Raw genomic sequence first — 20,484 nt, forward strand, 5'->3', positions numbered from 1 at the left:
CCAAGGGTAAGACAAAACATTTACTTTAACTGCTCTAATTACGTTGGTAACCAGTTTATAATAGCAATAAGGCACCTCGAGGGTTTGTGGTATATGGCCAATATACAACGGCAAAGGAGTGTATCCAGGCACTCCGCTTTGTGTCGTGCATAAGAACAGCCCTTAGCCGTGGTATATTGGACATATACCACACCCCCTCAGGCCTTATTGCTTAATTACCCCATTATCACAACCATCGTTACAGGTCAGACACCTTATGAGGCATTTTCTTTGCATGTGAAAATGCTGCTACAATAGTTATTCCTTCACTGCTGGAGGCACCAATGTCATTGTTCCAGGTCCTAGGCAGGGCAGGTCAGAGAACAGCAGTGTACACAGCCATGTTTATTCTTTGAAGACCTTACCTTTTTCTTGGCCTGTAGCAGCTCCTGATAGGCACTGGAACGGATGAAGCGGCTGTAGGAGTCACTCTTCATCAGCTTGAAGATGTGATCCTGTCAACCACAAGCAAATGGTTCAACCACAGTGATGGTCACGTTGTAACTGTCTGTGGAGACAAATGTACTCAACAGTACAGTAGCTTATCCAGCTGATATCCCAAACACACGACCGGCATAAGTCAGTAACCTGCCTATAATTACCCTACAGTTCACTAACATATTACTACAGTGTTACCTGTGCGTCCTCAAAGGCATAGCGTCCAGGGTCCTTGACGTTCTGGGTGGTCTTGTCATAGCTCTTTGAGTCAACATTGATGGCACTGGGAGCTCCAGAGGCCAGGAACTCCTGCCAGATCTCCTGAACCCGGGTCGGGACCTCCCGGATGGGCCTCTTCTTTACCTCCTGGACCGCTAGCCAGAACCTGCAAGACACAACATGGGGGCAGGGAAAAACACAGTTGTATTTGGCATCATCATCATCATCATGATGAGGCCGGTGACACTTTGCTTCTTGAAAGTCCAGTATCTTGAAAACTTGACTGCTGACATTGTCATGCCCTGATCTGTTTCACCTGTTCTGTGATTGTCTCCACCCCCTCCAGGTGTCGCTCATTTTCCCCAGTGTATTTATCCCTGTGTTTCCTGTCTCTCTGTGCCAGTTCATCTTGTATGTTAAGTCAAGTCAACCAGCGTGTTTGTCCCCGTACTCCTTTTCTATTCTCTTTTGCTAGTCTTCCTGGTTTTGACCACTGCCTGACTCTGGACTACTTTCCCGCCTGCCTGATCATCCTGCCTGCCCTGGCCTTGAATCTGCCTGCCCTTTGGTACCTATTGGACTAGTCTTCCTGGTTTTGACCTTTTTCCTGTACACGACCATTCTCTTGCCTACCCCTTTTTGGATTAATAAACATTGTAAGACTCCAACCGTCTGCCTCCTGTGTCTGCATCTGGGTCTCGCCTTGTGCGTTGATAGACATGCAAAACATTTTGGGACTGTATCAACAGTGGACTAATTACAAAATACCAAAATATAATTTTGAGTGGATTTTCCCTTTAACTATAAACATGATCGCTTGAACCCTTCTATTTTTTGTCTTTCTCTATCACTATTTAGGCTAATATAGGACAAGCAACATATTGTACATTTGAATGCTTGTGCATGTCCAACATGGTTTCTTATGGAATTTCTGGATATGTACTGCAAAGATTTTGTCTGAAAATATTTGTCTGAAATATAAATTCAGAGCTCAGTTATGTCCTCTAATGGTGATAACATCACATCTAATTTTAGGGTAATTAATGTGACCAATTAGGTGTTAAATTCCACCTCTGACTTTGTTAGATAATAACAACACTCACTTAGTTACATTACCAGATTGACCTGAAGATTAGCTCTGGGCAAAACAGTTCAGACAAGTACCAGACGAGGAAGTACAGGAAGCGTGAATGAAGTGCAAGGATAGGTTATGATTGTGTGGGAGAGAAAAGAAGTGAGTGTGTGTGTGTGTGTGTGTGTGTGTGTGTGTGTGTGTGTGTGTGTGTGTGTGTGTGTGTGTGTGTGTGTGTGTGTACTGATTCCCTACCTCAGGTTCTCTGAGCTGAACTCAGACTCCAGGAACTTGAGGAACTGCTCCCTCCCCACCTGATCCTTGAGAACCTCGTTGATACCGAACGCCCACCTCTTCACCCTCTGCTGACCTGGCTCCTTACTAGGGAGAGACACACGCAGTCAGACATCACAGTGTACAGAGGGAAAACCTCAGTGAACAATTAACAGTACACAGTCCACACTACACAGCTACAAATACTTTGATTACTACCTGACATCCCTCAGGAGATGGTCTGATCCAGAGCAACTCACAAATAATTTACTGGTATCACTTACTACTTGTACCAGTGTAAATCAACACAGAATAACCACAGAGAAAAAGACACACCTAGCCTCCAGCTCCCATACTGCGGTGTCATCTGAGATCCACGGGTTGGAGGGGTCGGTCGACGTGATGAAGGGGTCATATTCCACATACTGCTCTGTATAGGCCAACAAACTGTGAAGAAAGACACCTTACTCTTCAGTTCAGGCAGGTAGAGTCTGCAGAAAATGTAACAATGTATCGTGCGCCCTGGGGAACTCAGGATATGACTAACATCAATGCTACACAGTATTTGACCTTGAAGATAGCAGGAAGTGATGCAGTATCTTTGCTTTAACACAATAGTGTGTAACCCAGGCAGCTGAGAATGGGAATCTATGTTTAGTGTTACATAACAGCACAAGAAATGACAATTAGTCTTAGTGCTGATGATACACACCAGGTATTGTTTGGGCTAAACACTTTTCAAGGTTGTCTAAGCTCTTAATTACTGGCTACATTAAGTTTTAGAGAGTTCATGAAGGGATTAATGGGGGGGAGAATGAAGAGACGGAGAACTTCGCTCACCTCTCAGCCACTTTGGACATTTTCAGTCGATGTCTGTCTAATTGCCCTCCCCAATAATTGATCTGGAACAACATGGGGAAACAATATTTTGTGAATTTCTGGAAACTGGTCGAACTGACAAGACAGTAAAAGTGTTGCCATCTTAAATGTAAATTTGGAAAGAACAGTTTCCTTCCAAACATACATTTTGCAATGCAAGAGAAACTACCCTGGAAGTCCAGCAGCTTCTACATTACCTGGTCCTGTAGCTGCTCCTCTGTGGCTGGCTTGGCCTCTGGGGCAGGGGTGTGGGTGGGGCTGTGGGTTCGCACATCATTCTGAGGCCCATATACTGACTGAGACAGAGAGACAATCAGAACCCACCCAAAATCAAATATTTTAAAAGAACAGTGTTTCAGTTTACCTGTTATTCAGAATTAATGGATTTATAGAAAAAGTCACCTTTCTTGTCTTTTGGGGATTTTTCATTCTGGAGGACTTCTTTATGTCGACTTCTGTTGTGTTTACACATCCGGGCTGGAGAGCAACAGAAATTAACAGAAGAAAAACAAGCCCTTCAGGGAGCATTCTCTGCTTCTTCCTATTGATTCACTAGCAGCTCAGGTAGGACTGTTTAGGGAACCCAGAAAAACAGCTTCTTCTATTGCACTTTGCGACACGCTCAGTCAAACATGATCTAGTAAAATATTAATGTAAAACATATTGTCTGTACGTCCTGCATGATCAAACAAGGGGCACAATTAAGGTATCCTCCAGGACCACGGTGGCTAATTGGTTTGACGAGGCTGCTGTGAAATCAGAAAGGAACCTGATTATAATGTTCCAAGCATGCATGAATTGATCCTGTTATTTTCCAATTAAGCTCATGGAGCTGGATTTTTCCAGGGAAGCGGCTCCATTCCCTAGTGGAAGATATTACTAAGAAGGAAGTGTGTCTGAATGGATGATGAGGTCATAAAGAGCTGCAGGTGAATACATATATTTGTTTTAATTGACGGTACCTCAATAATAACATTTTGATATTATGGCAGGCAAAGAGGAAAGACAAAAAGCTCTGCCTTTACCAGGCAAAAAAAAATAATACGATTATCAAACCCCTCACATTATTCATATTAAACATTATTCACATTGAATAGAGAAATAAATTACTTTGTAGACTGAAGAAAGCACAGGTTAAGTTCTTTAACATTTACAAAAAACATCTAATAAAAAGAAAATCCATGACATGTATTTTGAATTTCTAAGATAAGATCAATGTAAGTTTTTGACAATGGATATTTCTAAGCATGGGATGCATGACAATACACAACAATATCCACAAACAGAAATACTAAGTTAGGGGCTTGATTCAATCCGTATTGCGGAAGTTCAGCGCTATAGTGCGATTGAAATTTAAAGGCAATGTTCTGCGTTCGTGGAGACTGCAATCGCGGTAAATGCTACATATGTCCACTCAATCGGAAATTAACTTAACTGCAACGCAATAGCACGATTGAAATGTTAAGTGATACAGATTGAATCAATCCCTTACATGCTGACCACACCGCTCACGTCGCGTCAGCGAGCGTCTGCATGGCCAGGCGCTAAAATAGAAATTGGTTCTATTTGTGATGATCAACGCGCTGCAAGTCCGGCCTCTCCCATCTCCTCATTGGTTTTTAGGAGCATATACCCACGTGGGTGATTGAAAGATTAACTGAGGTCCGCACTGAAGTCGGTTGTAGTAATGCACCATAAATTGGTTGCCAACCGTCATATAAAGTCCAAAGAAGAAAAATAAGCCTGAAGGAAGGAGGAGAGATGATGAGAAATTAATTTAGTTTACTGTTTTATCTGTGGATTAATTGTCAGAGTAGTGGACCTTGTGCATTTCAGGTAAAATAACAACCCAATGTTTATACACCAGGATAAATTAGCTAGCAACGGCAAGCTAGCTAGCTAAATTGCCATAAATGTTTCATGCTTTTTGACATGTCCCCAAATTATTATAATTGGTTTAGAGTTTGTTTTGATGGCCTGATCGCTTCTGGTGTGGGTGAACAAACAAAAGAGTGAGGATCATCGGCACAATCCACAATGGCACGAAAGCCAAAATACACAGCACAGGTACTCACATGCACCAACGGACATTGTAACAATAATCGACAGCCCAATGGAAACCAAAGGGCACACTTATACAAGTACTAATCAGCGGGAACAGGGGACAGGTGTGCCTAATGAAAGTTCCGGTTTGGTCAGCATGTTAGGCTCCAGTTAGCTGTATTCTCCAGTGGAAAATTTGGCCAAACCTTGTAGCTAGGTTTTATGTTATGGAGATAGTGTAACTCTTGTAGCATGAGATTTTAAAAGCTCAATAAACTCACCACTGGTCTGTGCACATCCCAAAACGCTCTTTCTTGACTATCGAGAATTTTCCTCTCAATCTTATCTCTTTTCTTGTCAACTCTGAGGACAAAGGATACACAGTACAAGCAATTACTTTTTAGGTCTTTTCACAAAACCATATGTAATATTCATGTTTTTTCTTTGACACTTCCCCTGCCTAAAATGTGGTGTTATTAGGAAACTGCTGAGAAATGGTAGTTAAGAGATGATGGCACATCCGTTATAATGAGTAGGAGTGTGGTGTTCAACTTAACACTCATCAACACATAGTAGATTTGTTTCATTTGGAAACTTACTTTGCTTGTGCTTCTGCTTGCATAAATATGAACTCCCATTTTCTGGCAAATGCTCTCTGTAGCCTCGCTAAGCTCTCCTGAAACAACAATAACCATAAAAAATCAAAATAGTAAATCTAGCCAAATAATGATTTGTCTTATCTCATGACATGATATAATAACACAATAATAGCAACAGAACAAAAGGTTTTCACTTTGAAGATACAGGCTCATATCAGTGTTAAGGATACTAGTGCTAACATACTAAAGAGATGAAGATACAGGCTGATATCAGTGTTAAGGATGCTAGTGCTAACATACTAAAGATATGAAGATACAGGCTGATATCAGTGTTAAGGATGCTAGTGCTAACATACTAAAGAGATGAAGATACAGGCTGATATCAGTGTTAAGGATGCTAGTGCTAACATACTAAATATATGAAGATACAGGCTGATATCAGTGTTAAGGATGCTAGTGCTAACATACTAAAGATATGAAGATACAGGCTGATATCAGTGTTAAGGATACTAGTGCTAACATACTAAAGATATGAAGATACAGGCTGATATCAGTGTTAAGGATACTAGTGCTAACATACTAAAGATATGAAGATACAGGCTGATATCAATGCTAAGGATGCTAGTGCTAACATATTTACTTGCCTACTTAATAAATAAAAGTTAAATAAAAAAATACAAAATATTGATATCAGCCTGTATCTTCATCTCTTTAGTATGTTAGCACTAGCATCCTTAACATTGATATCAGCCTGTATCTTCATCTCTTTAGTATGTTAGCACTAGCATCCTTAACATTGATATCAGCATTTATCTTCATCTCTTTAGTATATTAGCAATAGCATCCTTAACACTAAACTAGGCAAGTTACAGATGCTAGTGCTAACATACTAAAGAGATGAAGATACAGGCTGATATCAATGCTAGTGCTAGTGCTAGTGCTAACACACTACAGAGACAATGACAATGAAGAGAGAAGACCTACCGCCTCGTAGTCTGCCAGCTCCAGACGAGCTTTGTTTTGCATTGTTCTTTTGCAGAGGTAAACGGCTGGGGCACAGAACACAGAGGAAGAACAAATCAATCAGAAAACAGAGAAAACTACTGTTGACCAGATGCTGTTTTACAGATAACATTTTTACTTGCCAAACCCTTTCTGCATCAGCTGCAGTCTAGGCCACAACATTGATGTCATTCCATAACCAGAGTACCATGTGGCATGTAAAATGGTCTTAACAACATCCATCGCTGCTTTGAGGATGCAAACGGCTATCTATATGGCTAGAGGGGTTGTAGCAACTTACATACAAATACATATATTCACACATTGAAATGAACAAACCACCATTGATGGTTCTGTTTTCTTCTGCAGAGCCATTTGGGCCACAATGTACTGCATGTCAGATGCTACACAAATAAAATCAATTTTGATATTATCATGTTGATGGTTACATTCAATGCTCTGTACAGCCTTCCATTGTGTAAAACTATTCACTACTGCTAAGACACACTTACCATAGTCTGTATTCTCTGGTTCCCAGCAGTTTGACGGCCAGAAGTAGGGGGTCTGGGGACAACGATTGTGAGGAGGAAATAGTGAGGGACAAGGCAGCTAAAGAACTGAGACACCTTGATCTAAGAACTGATCTAAGAACTGAGACACCTGGATTTAATAACTGATCTAAGAACTGAGACACCTTGATCTAATTGATCTAAGAACTGAGACACCTTCATCTAATAACTGATCTAAGAACTGAGACACCTTAATCTAATAACTGATCTAAGAACTGCGACACCTGGATCTAAGAACTGATCTAAGAACAGAGACACCTTGATCTAAAAACAGAGACACCTAACTAAAATCCCTGTTATTTCTCTAGAGCGAGGCACTTTAGTTGCCTCAGTAAAACATCCAGCAATATAACTGGATTAGGTGTAAAGTATAAAGCCCATAAGTCCCTGTGGATAAGCGCTCAATAAAGACATATGAATCCTAGTCCTCCATGTGTGGTCTGATATGGATTGGATCAGATACGGTAGACAGTAGGAGTACATTATAGTACACATAAGAGCTATGCAGCCTATGAATTCACTGTACCTGAAACCTGTAGAAAGTGCCATCGTCTTTCAGTGTGAGTACATGGTCTGATATGGGGAAGAAGTAGCCGTGGGCAGCCATCAGGGTCCCCAGGTGAAGGGCCTCCACTGGACAACACAAATAAAATCCTATAATTTTCCACCACAACACCCCTAATATTCCCACTGTCCCCTTTGACACACCTCACTTCCCCCCCTTCACAGGGGTATGGTAAATGAGGTCAGTATAGTACCGATGGGGATGTATACCTCATATGCCATACCCTTGTCACCTCTCCTAATGTAAAATTAAACCCATTCTATTTTTATCACTATTTCTCTGTATCTAGAATGTATGTAAGACCCAGCTATGCATCAATAAATTATCACTCATTCATGTTTAAAGACATGTTTACTGATAAATGTGAGTGCCCTTCAAGTGTATTTGCGTGTTTGCATGTGGATTTGTGTGTGTTTATGCATTTTGTGCTTGTGTGAGATTGTTAGTCTGCATGTTAGATGCAATGTTTTGAAGCGAAACAGCAACATACTGTAGAGATATAGCAATTACAGAAAGAGCCAGATAGCTTCCCTTCAGAAGACTACACACAGATTGCATATATTCAAGTATTCTGAGAGTGGATTTGCACATTCATCTAAATTAATGTCTGGTTAGAGCTTCACACACTGTGGATATCAAACAGGCTTAAAGACAAATCCACTCACCCACCCAAAATAACTTAAGTCTACTCAATGTTTATATTTCTTTACTTTTAACAACTTTCTGGATTCTTAGCACATAGCCCTAAATCATGCATTTATTACCACAAATTGTGGTATACCCAGAAGTATACAGCTGCTCCGTAGGCTAATCGGATTCATATCCTAAACTCAAGAGGGAAAAGGATGAAACAGGAAAATAAAAAATATTATTTCTTAAACTGGAATAGAAATTAGTGTCTGGCTTGGGAAGAGTATCCTCAAATTGTTATTCCCTAGCTAAAGTACAACTGTCTGACTTTGTGACCCCTGACTCTACTCGTATGCCCTGTAATAGTCTTTAAAATGGCTGAGCCATTCAAATGTACACTTCCTCCTAAATACCCTGCAGACTGGAGATTATAATTAATTTGAGGTCATTTCTGCACTAGTATGTGGCTATGGGTGTATTGGTACCGTCCATTTGTGTTCTATAACATTTGTAACCAAATGTAAACTTTCCTCACATGACCATTGCGGCCTCCAACAAGATTCTCTCAGGCTGAAACTGTGTTTCAGTGCAATTTCCTGCTCTTGTAAGACCTTGTCAGTGACGACACATTAAAGTGAGATTCCTCAATCAAACCCCTTGAAGTCAAGCAATCAAAAGGTTTCACTCAGAGCTCTACCCTTTTCAGTCTGAACCTGTTTCCTGCTGAGGCTTAGGAGCAGATATTTCACCCTGGCTACAGTCCTTTTGAGAGTTCTCCAGTGCTCCAGAGTCCATGCGTGGTTTATGAAGTACTATTGAGTCAGCTTTGTGTTAGAAAGTGATAAATGTGTCACTAATGCGGGGGAATCGACCCATCCATACCAACACATGCACCAGAATGTACACACACACAAGCTCTCCTCTAAATCAGTGATAGGGGTTATGCCTATTGCCTCCCTTTGTCCGCCATTGAAAAGCTTCCCTCTGAGTGACCTGACCTAAAGTGGCAGCATCTACTAGGTTACAGTATATACATGTCTTTAAAATCTATATTGCTTTAGAAAAGTCTGCTACTGTACACTGAGGTTTTAGAGAAACAAAGTTTGCCACTATGTTACAATGATTCTAATTAGCCATTGACATGTTAAATTGATACAACATGAAAGGAACTTCTCCAGAATAAGGGTGGAATAGACCTTGGGACTATAATGTTTTTGTAAAAAATGTGTTAGTCACATATACAGTGGGGCAAAAAAGTATTTAGTCAGCTCCCAATTGTGCAAGTTCTCCCACTTAAAAAGATGAGAGAGGTCTGTAATTTTCATCATAGGTACACTTCAACTATGACATACAAAATGAGAAAAAATCCAGAAAATCACATTGTAGGATTTTTAATGAATTTATTTGCAAATTATGGTGGAAAATAAGTATTTGGTCACCTACAAACAAGCAAGATTTCTGGCTCTCACAGACCTGTAACTTCTTCTTTAAGAGGCTCCTCTGTCCTCCACTCGTTACCTGTATTAATGGCACCTGTTTGAACTTGTTATCAGTATAAAAGACACCTGTCCACAACCTCAAACAGTCACACTCCAAACTCCACTATGCCCAAGACCAAAGAGCTGTCAAAGGACACCAGAAACAAAATTGTAGACCTGCACCAGGCTGGGAAGACAGAATCTGCAATAGGTAAGCAGCTTGGTTTGAAGAAATCAACTGTGGGAGCAATTATTAGGAAATGGAAGCCATACAAGTGTAACGGTTTTCCTGTTGTGAAGTAGAGGTGGACCAAAATGCAGCGTGGTTGTTATTCATTGTACTTTAATAAAGAAACTGTACACGAATAAACTAACAAAACAACAAACGTGCGAAAACCTAAAACAGTTCTATCTGGTGCAAAACACAAAGACAGGAACAAGGACAATCACCCACAAACACACAGTGAAACCCAGGCTACCTAAATATGGTTCCCAATCAGAGACAATGACTAACACCTGCCTCTGATTGAGAACCATATCAGGCCAGACATAGAAATAGACAAACAAGACATCCAACATAGAATGCCCACCCAGCTCATGTCCTGACCAACACTAAAACAAGGAAAACACACACGAACGATGGTCAGAACGTGACAGTACCCCCCCTCCAAGGTGCGGACTCCGAACGCACAACCTAAACCTATAGGCGAGGGTGTGGGTGGGCATCTGTCCGCGGTGGCGGCTCTGGCACTGGACGTGGACCCCACTCCATAATAGTCTTAGTCCACCTCCTTAGCGTCCCTAGATAGGCGACCCTCGCCGCCGACCTTGGCCTAGTAGTCCTCACCAAGGGCCCCACTGGACTGAGGGGCAGCTCGGGACTGAGGGGTAGCTCGGGACTGAGGGGAAGCTCGGGACTGAGGGGAAGCTCGGGACTGAGGGGAAGCTCGGGACTGAGGGGAAGTTCGGGACTGAGAGGTAGCTCGGGACTGAGGGGTAGCTCGGGACTGAGGGGTAGCTCGGGACTGAGAGGAAGCTCAACACTGAGAGGAAGCTCAGCACTGAGAGGAGGGCAGGTAGTAGGCTCTGGCAGATCCCGGCTGACTGGCAGTTCTGGCAGATCCCGGCTGACTGGCGGATCCTGGCTGACTGGCGGATCTGGAAGATCCTGGCTGAATAGCGGATCCAGGCTGACTGGCGGATCTGGAAGATCCTGGCTGACTGGCAGCTCTGGTTGCTCCATGCTGACTGGCAGCTCTGGCTGCTCCATGCTGACTGGCAGCTCTGGCTGCTCCATGCTGACTGGCAGCTCTGGCTGCTCCATGCTGACTGGCTGCTCTGGCTGCTCCATGCTGACTGGCTGCTCCATGCTGACTGGCGACTCTGGCTGCTCCATGCTGACTGGCGGCTCTGGCTCCTCCATGCTGACTGGCGGCTCTGGCTGCTCCATGCTGACTGGCGGCTCTGGCTGCTCCATGCTGACTGGCGGCTCTGGCTGCTCCATGCTGACTGGCGGCTCTGGCTGCTCCATGCTGACTGGCGGCTCTGGCTGCTCCATGCTGACTGGCGGCTCTGGCTGCTCCATGCTGACTGGCGGCTCTGGCTGCTCCATGCTGACTGGCGGCTCTGGCGGCTCCTTGCAGACTGGCAGCTCTGGCGGCATCCTGCAGAATGGCAGCTCTGGCGGCTCCTTGCAGACTGGCAGCTCTGGCGGATCCTTACAGACTGGCAGCTCCTTGCAGACTGGCAGCTCCTTGCAGACTGGCAGCTCCTTGCAGACTGGCAACTCCTTGCAGACTGGCAGCTCTATGCAGACTGGCAGCTCTATGCAGACTGGAGACTCCGGCAGCGCTGTAGAGACGGAAGGCTCTGGCAGCGCTAAACAGGCGGGAGACTCCGGCAGCGCTGGAGAGGAGGAAGGCTCTGGCAGCGCTGGACAGGCGAGGCGCACTGTAGGCCTGATGCGTGGTGCTGTTACTGGTGGTACTGGGCCGAGAACACGCACAGGAAGCCTGGTGCGGGGAGCTGCCACCGGAGGGCTGATGCGTGGAGGTGGTACTGGATAGACCGGACCGTGCAGGCGCACTGGAGCTCTTGAGCACCGAGCCTACCCAACCTTACCTGGTTGAATGCTCCCGGTCGCCCTGCCAGTGCGGCGAGGTGGAATAGCCCGCACTGGGCTGTGCAGGTGAACCGAAGACACCGAGCGCAAAGCTGGTGCCATGTAAGCCGGCCCAAGGAGACGCACTGGAGACCAGATGCGTAGAGCCGGCTTCATGGCACTTGGCTCGATGCTCACTCTAGCCCGGCCGATACGGGGAGCTGGAATGTACCGCACCGGACTATGCACCCGCACTGGAGACACCGTGCGCACCACAGTATAACACAGTGCCTGCCCGGTCTCTCTAGCCCCCCGGTAAGCACAGGAAGTTTGCGCAGGTCTCCTACCTGGCGTAGCCATACTCCCTGTGAGCGCCCCCCCAATACATTTTTGGGGCTGACTCTCGGGCTTCCATCCGCGTCGCCGTGCTGCCTCCTCATACCAGCGCATCTCCGCTTTCGCCGCCTCCAGTTCTTTGGGGCGGCGATATTCTCCAGGCTGTGCCCAGGGTCCTTTACCGTCCAACTCATCCTCCATGTCCAGTCCTCCATGCGCTGCTCCTGCTGACGCTGCCTGTCACCACGCCGCTTGGTCCTGTTGTGGTGGGTGATTCTGTAACGGTTTTCCTGTTGTGAAGTAGAGGCGGACCAAAATGCAGCGTGGTTGTTATTCATTGTACTTTAATAAAGAAACTGTACACGAATAAACTAACAAAACAACAAACGTGCGAAAACCTAAAACAGTCCTATCTGGTGCAAAACACAGAGACAGGAACAAGGACAATCACCCACAAACACACAGTGAAACCCAGGCTACCTAAATATGGTTCCCAATCAGAGACAATGACTAACACCTGCCTCTGATTGAGAACCATATCAGGCCAGACATAGAAATAGACAAACAAGACATCCAACATAGAATGCCCACCCAACTCACGTCCTGACCAACACTAAAACAAGGAAAACACACACGAACGATGGTCAGAACGTGACAACAAGACCACTGATAATCTCCCTCGATCTGGGGCTCCAGGCAAGACCTCAACCCGTGGGGTCAAAATGATCACAAGAATGGTGAGCAAAAATCCCAGAACCACACGGAGGGACCTAGTGAATGACCTGCAGAGAACTGGGACCAAAGTAACAAAGCCTACCATCAGCAAGGGCATTGAAGATGAAACGTGGCTGGGTCTTTCAGCATGACAATGATCCCAAACACACCGCCCGGGCAATGAAGGAGTGGCTTCGTAAGAAGCATTTCAAGGTCCTGGAGTGGCCTAGCCAGTCTCCAGATCTCAACCCCATAGAAAATCTTTGGAGGGAGTTGAAAGTCTGTGTTGCCCAGCAACAGCCCCAAAACATCACTGCTCTAGAGGAGATCTGCATGGAGGAATGGGCCAAAATACCAGCAACAGTGTGTGAAAACCTTGTGAAAACGTTTGACCTCTGTCATTGCCAACAAAGGGTATATAACAAATTATTGAGATAAACTTTTGTTATTGACCAAATACTTATTTTCCACCATAATTTGCAAATAAATTCATAAAAAATCCTACAATGTGATTTTCTTTTCTTCTTTCTCATTTTGTCTGTCATAGTTGAAGTGTACCTATGATGAAAATTACAGGCCTCTCTCATCTTTTTAAGTGGGATAACTTGCACAATTGGTGGCTGACTAAATACTTTTTTGCCCCACTGTAATTGATCTTTAGATGGTTCTTCATATGTCTATGAAGTACATTTTAACTTGGTGCTATTAGGTTCTATCTATCTGTGATCCAATCACAAGCCTGAACAAATATAGACGGACCAATCAGAATACGTCTTTGCCATCTCCCTCTAAGTATGGTGTAGGCTAGTCTAGGGTTATGAGAGAATAATTCACTACAGAACAATTCTGAGATCTGGGATGTGAAAACTTAGATTTTCAGTATCTCAGGACTATGATTTGCACATATAGAACCTTATAGTCCCAAGATCTTTGATATGTCACATACACTACCTTTCAAAAGTTTGGGATCACTTAGAAATGTCCTTGTTTTTGATAGAAAAGCACATTTTCTGTCCCTTAAAATAACATCAAATTGATCAGAAATACATTGTAGACATTGTTAATGTTGTAAAGGACAATTGTAGCTGGAAACTGCAGTTTTTTTATAGAATATCTACATAGGCGTACATAAGCCCATTATCAGCAACCATCACTCCTGTGTTCCAATGGCACGATGTTAGCTAATCCAAGTTTATCATTTTAAAAGGCTAATTTATCATTAGAAAACACTTTTGAAATTATGTTAGCACAGCTGAAAACTGTTGTTCTGATTAAAGAAGCAATAAAACTGGCCTTCTTTAGACTAGTTGAGTATCTGGAGCATATTTGTGGATTAGATTACAGGCTCAAAATGGCCAGAAACAAATAACTTTCTGATACTCGTCAGTCTATTCTTGTTTTGAGAAATGAAAGCTATTCCATGCGAGAAATTGCCAAGAAACTGAAGATCTCTTGTACAACGCTGTGTACTACTTCTTTCACAGAACAGCGCAAACTGGCTCAAACCAGAATAGAAAGAAGAGTGGGATGCCCCGGTGCACAACTGCGCAAGAGGACAAGTAGATTAGAGTGTCTAGTTTGAGAAACAGATGCCTCACAAGTCCTCAACTGGCAGCTTCATTAAATAGTACCCGCAAAACACCAGTCTCAATGTCAACAGTGAAGAGGCGACTCCGGGATGCTGGCCTTCTAGGCAGAGTTCCTCTGTCCAGTGTCTGTGTTCTTTTGCCCATCTTAATATATATTTTTTTATTGGCCAGTCTGAGATACGGCTTTTTCTTTGCAACTCTGCATAGAAGGCCAGCATCCCGGAGTCACCTCTTCACAGTTGATGTGGAGACTGGTGTTTTGCGGGTACTATTTAATGATGCTGCCAGTTGAGGACTTGTGAGGCATCTGTTTCTAAAACTAGACACTCTAATCTACTTGTCCTCTTGCGCAGTTGTGCACCGGGGCCTCCCACTCCTCTTTCTATTCTGGTTAGGGACAGTTTGTGTTGTTCTGTGAAAGAAGTAGTACACAGCGTTGTACAAGAGATCTTCAGTTTCTTGGCAATTTCTCGCATGGAACAGCCTTCATTTCTCAGAACAAGAATAGACTGATGAGTTTCAGAAGAAAGTACTTTGTTTCTGGCCATTTCAAGCCTGTAATCGAACCCACAAATGCTGATGCTCAAAATACTCAACTAGTCTAAAGAATGCCAGTTTAATTGTTTCTTTAATCAGCACAACAGTTTAAGCTGTGCTAACATAATTTCAACAGGGTTTTCTAATGATCAATTAGCCTTTTAAAACGATAAACTTGGATTAGCTAACACAACGTGCCATTTGGAACACAGGAGTGATGGTTGCTGATAATGGGCCTCTGTACTCTTATGTAGATATTCTATTAAAAATCAGCCATTTCCAGCTACAATAGTCATTTACAACATTAACAATGTCTACACTGTATTTCTGATCAATTTGATGTTATTTTAATGGACAAAAAAAATGTGCTTTTCTTTCAAAAACAAGGACACTTCTAAGTGACCCCAAACGTTTGAACGATAATTTAACTGTGAATGATTCACTGTTTCACATATCTAGTGTCACGTAATAGGACACTAATAAGCATGCATTACCTTGATCTTCAATATTCAGGTTTTTGATCATCCACTGTACAATGTCAGAACCTGGAATGGAAAACCACATACATAAATACCCCAAAGCATACTGTATACAGCACCTTTTAGCCCAGTGATGTAAACTATAGTCGTTATTAAAGGGGCAAAATGGGATTGCTACATCTATTTGTGGACTTATAGATCAATGATATGTACCCACTAATTCTTGAAGAATATAACGTATAAATGCCTCATAAGCTTAGTTCAACTGTCATACCCCATCACAACCCAAAATATAAGCTTGTTTTGCTCCATTGTTTGTAAACAATGTTATTTTAAATAAACATTGCATACTCTCACAACATAGTTAAAACTATAATTTGGATAGTATTGACGGTCAGTCCTTGCATCCAAAGCTGAATCTATGGATTTAAGAGTGGTTGCATTTCTCCAGCCCCCTCCCTCATTTGTTTGCAAAACATTGGTGTTGTAACGGTCTTCTTCCTCCTCTGACAAGGAGTAGTAGGAAGGATCGGAGGACCAATGCGCAGCTTGGTAAGTGTTCATGATACTTTTAATAGAACACAGAAAAATACAAAATAACACCGTGAAATAACAAAAAAACGCAACAGTTCCGTGTGGAACACACAGACACAGAAAATAATCACCCACAAATCAAGGGTGAAAACAGGCTGCCTAAGTATGGTTCTCAATCAGGGACAACGATTGACAGCTGCCTCTGATTGAGAACCATACCAGGCCAAACACAGAAATACCAACTCATAGAAAAACAAACATAGACAACCCACCCAACTCACGCCCTGACCATACTAAAAGAAAGACATAACAAAAGAAGGTCAGAACGTGACAGGTGTTATGTTTGTTTTTGTTATTGTTTGAACTCCAGATTGCCCCTTTAATACACCAGAGTCGGTCCATTAATTACATGCAAATTCCTAGCATGTGGGTGGGTAATTGGCAGTCCAACACACTATGCTTTTATTACCATTAGAAACCACCTACCTCTGTTCTCATTCATACAAATTACACCCCTGATAGTGGCTGGAACAGTCATGGCAGAACCTGTCTAACTAATGCTAAGGACAACATGGCTAGTATATTTAGAATGGATTTAAAGCCATCATTAGTGCACGTAAATAAAAATGATCTTACAAGTAAATAATCTTAACAGCCCACAATATTGAGTGCAACATCTGGCCTCAAGCCATCTTCACACCCCAGCTCAACCACTGGTTTTCACATGGCTTAGATAGAAAAGTTATTATCACTGTGTCTCTCTCTCCATCTCTCCTCTCTAGGTGTGGTGTAAGAGATGGACAGAATGTATTAAGTGAAGAAAAGGGATCAGAGGGGTCACCAAGAGATGGAGTGACTCTCCACACCTGTCTCTTTCTTCCCCTGTCTCTGAGATGAGCTCCTGAGGACTCGCCACGTCTTACCACAACTTCAGGAAAATAGGTGGATTAAAAACTGTGGATAAACTAACGCAAAGCAGAACAATAATGATCAAACGCTTAAATCCATCTTCGGAATGTCTGATCCTTTTCTTGGTGTTGTACCTGGATTGCATTTCTTAGACCCACTTTTGCACAACTTGAAATACAATTGTCATCAATGAATACAAAATTCCATGTAAAGTGTTTGCTCGAAGAATATCAACACGTTGTTTTCATCAGAAGAGAAAATATTGTGACCTATGTTGGTCTTGTAGTCTTAGCTGCTGCCACTAGACCACATATAATGCTGCAGCATGGGTTTGAATCCGGCCCACTACTATTTCAGCAATTCTCTTATTATTTAAAAAATATATAGGTCCAGTATCTTTTCTACATACTTTATATTAGCTTTTTTGTTGTTTATGTTTACAAATGTGTATATGTACATTTTTTGAGTTGTAATGCAAAAATCATTTAACCCTGCCACCTAACCCTGCCACGGCCCACAGTTTGGGAAGCACTGTTTGAATTAACGCTGTGTTTCTGCTTGCTGATGGAAAGTCAAAAAACCTATGAGTAGACCAGCCTATGTATTGAATACACAAACGTGTTGTGATGAGAATTGGATCCTGTACACTATGTGCTTACTTTCCAATTATTTTTTGAACATGAATGATATTTGATTTGATGTGTATGAAATTGTTGGGTGAATTATGCATAAAAGGAGAGTATTTGCCCATAATTCTGCACATTTTAATTGTTGTATGTCCAATTGTGATCATCGACTGCAAATAAAATGTATTGATCAACTGGGATTTATTTTAAGACAGGGTTACTTTCTGTTTTGTCAGGTTAGACTCAAGAGAAATGTTTGTGTTAATCTTTTTTTCATCAAAAGAGCATCTGTTGTGTTCATTTGATGAATGTGTTTATCAAATGCATTTACTGTTTTACAAAAGGCTACAAAGTTCGGTGTCTTGAGTACACTGTTTTGAAAATTGATAGCATTTACAGAAAACTGTAAGATAACAGCCAATTAGCATTAGCATATCCAGATAAGATTGATCATGGATTACCATCATTAATACACCCAGTAAAATTCACACCTTCAGCAATTTATCACTTTCTAGGAGGTTAAAATGGTGAGATGTGTGAGGTAATCCGCTAAAAGGCTATTCTGAAAATAGTGTAATATTATGACAGCATGTATGCCTTCGGGGAAGTATTTAGACCCATTAACCTTTACCACATTTTGTTACGTTACAGCCTTATTCTAAAATTGATTAAATAGTTTTTTTTATCCTCGTCAATATACACACAATAACCCATAACGACTAAACAAAAACAGTTTTTTATACATTTTTGCAAATGTATTTTTTTAAATCATAAAAGAAATATCACATTTACATAAGTATTCAGACCCTTTACTCAGTACTTTGTTGAAGCACCTTTGGCAGCGATTACAGCATTGCGTTTTCTTGGTGCTACAAGCTTGGCACACCTGTATTTGAGGAGTTTTTCCCATTCTTCTCTGCAGATCCTCTCAAGCTCTGTCAGGTTGGATGGGGAATGTCACTGCACAGCTATTTTCAGGTCTCTCCAGAAATGTTCAATCTGGTTCATGTCCAGGCTCTGGCTGGGCCAAAGACATTCAGAGACTTTTCCTAAAGTCATTCCTGCGATGTCTTGGCTGTGTGCTTAGGGTTGTTATTCTGTTGGAAGGTGAACCTTGGCCCTAGTCTGAGGTCCTGAGTGCTCTGGAGCAGGTTTTCATAAAGGATGTCTCTGTACTTTGCTTTGTTCATCTTTCCATTGATCCTGACTAGTCTCCCAGTCCCTGCCGCTGAAAAACATCCCCACAGCATGATGCTGCCACCACCATGCTTCACTGTAGGGATGGTGCCAGGTTTCCTCCAGAGGTGACGCTTGGCATTCAGGCCAAAGGGTTCAATCTTGATGTTATCAGTCAGAGAATCTTAATCATCATGGTCTGAGACACTTTAGGGGCCTTTTGGCAAACTCCAAGCGGGCTGGCATTTGCTTTTTTCTGTGGAGTTGCTTCCGTCTTGCCACTACCATAAAGGCCTGATTGGTGGAGCGTTGCAGAGATGGTTGTCCTTCTGGAAGTTTCTCCCATCTCCACAGAGGAACTCTGGAGCTCTTTCAGAGTAACCATCACAATTGGTCACCTACCTGACCAAGGCCCTTCTCCCCCAATTGCTCAGTTCCAAGCTCTAGGAAGAGTCTTGGTGGTTCCAAACTTCTTCCATTTAAGAATGATGCAGGCCACTGTGTTCTTTGGGATATTCAATGCTGCAGACATGTTTGGGTACCCTTCCCCAGATCTGTGCCTCGACACAATCCTGTCTCTGAGCTCTACGGGCAATTTCTTCGACCTCATGGCTTGGTTTTTGCTCTGACATGCAATGTCAACACTGGGACCTTATATAGACAGGTGGGTGCCTTTCCAAATCATGTCCATTCAATTGAATTCACTACAAGTGGACTTCAATCAAGTTTTAGAAACATCTCAAGGATGATCAATGGAAACAGGTGCACCTTAGCTCAATTGCAAGTCTCATAGCAACGGGTCTGAATACTTATGTAAATAAGGTATTTCTGTTTTCGGTTTTTAATATATTTGCCAAAATTTCTAAAAACCTGTTTTCGCTTTGTCATTATGGGGTGTTGTGTGTAGATTGATGAGAAAATATACATATTTGATCAATTTTAGAATAAGGCTATAGCGTAACAAAATGTGGGACAAGTCAAGGGGACTGAATACTTTCCGAATGCACTGTATGTATGATGCATATGTACTGTATGTATGTATGTATGTATGTATGTATGTATGTATGTATGTATGTATGTATGTATGTATGTATGCATGTATGCATGCATGTATGTATGAAAATACCCTAAATAAAAGGTGACATTCTGTATTGTCGCTTCATACAAACATTTTATTTTACATTCCGAACGCTTAGTGTAGAGTTGTATTTAAAATATGTAGCTTCACTCTCTAAATAAATATGGAGGGGAGTGTATACGTGACTCAATTAACAAACTATTGTACTGCAGCTACTACTAAATAGGGGGCATTTCATTTTAATTGAATGCTGAGCAGCACTGAATAAGACTGAACAAAACAGTTCCTCCATTCATCCTGTGGCTGTGCTGTTCATTTAGTCTTTCTATGGACTTCATCTTGGCTCCAGAGTACTTTACTGTTCCAGGATCACCACTCACATTACATCAACTGTTCTGCTTGTATACGTATTCTAGGGAAGGTGACTAGTGACTTCCTGAATAATGGCAACTCATATCTGTTGTTTGCTATCCTGCAAAAGGAATACGCATGCTCCACTTTTGCATAAGGTATTAAAGAGAACAAGACACATTTACAAGGCTATCTAGCCTTCAAGTTTCCATTGTGTTCAGTTTTGAGTGTCGTTTCTCAACTCTAGG

The 20,484-nt window shown here is 42.4% G+C and overlaps 1 protein-coding gene across 2 annotated transcripts in view; it reads right to left on the bottom strand.

Annotated features, from left to right (window-relative positions):
- LOC110529688 (regulator of G protein signaling 7) overlaps nt 1–20,484 on the bottom strand; it is a 56,911-nt gene that overhangs the window by 5,818 nt on the left and 30,609 nt on the right. For both annotated transcript variants that reach the window (XM_021612147.3, XM_021612130.3), the window contains exons 4-16: nt 15,578–15,628; nt 7,660–7,766; nt 7,077–7,128; nt 6,547–6,611; nt 5,563–5,639; nt 5,245–5,326; nt 3,323–3,397; nt 3,118–3,216; nt 2,882–2,943; nt 2,378–2,488; nt 2,024–2,149; nt 676–862; nt 405–494 (exon numbers count right to left, since the gene is read on the bottom strand). In XM_021612147.3, the coding sequence (XP_021467822.1) occupies nt 405–494; nt 676–862; nt 2,024–2,149; nt 2,378–2,488; nt 2,882–2,943; nt 3,118–3,216; nt 3,323–3,397; nt 5,245–5,326; nt 5,563–5,639; nt 6,547–6,611; nt 7,077–7,128; nt 7,660–7,766; nt 15,578–15,628 (1,184 nt within the window). The remainder of the gene's footprint in view (nt 1–404; nt 495–675; nt 863–2,023; nt 2,150–2,377; nt 2,489–2,881; nt 2,944–3,117; nt 3,217–3,322; nt 3,398–5,244; nt 5,327–5,562; nt 5,640–6,546; nt 6,612–7,076; nt 7,129–7,659; nt 7,767–15,577; nt 15,629–20,484) is intronic.

This window comes from Oncorhynchus mykiss, chromosome 1 (genome assembly GCF_057628025.1).
Source record: "Oncorhynchus mykiss isolate SJ-2025 chromosome 1, ASM5762802v1, whole genome shotgun sequence".
Lineage (NCBI taxonomy): Eukaryota > Metazoa > Chordata > Actinopteri > Salmoniformes > Salmonidae > Oncorhynchus > Oncorhynchus mykiss.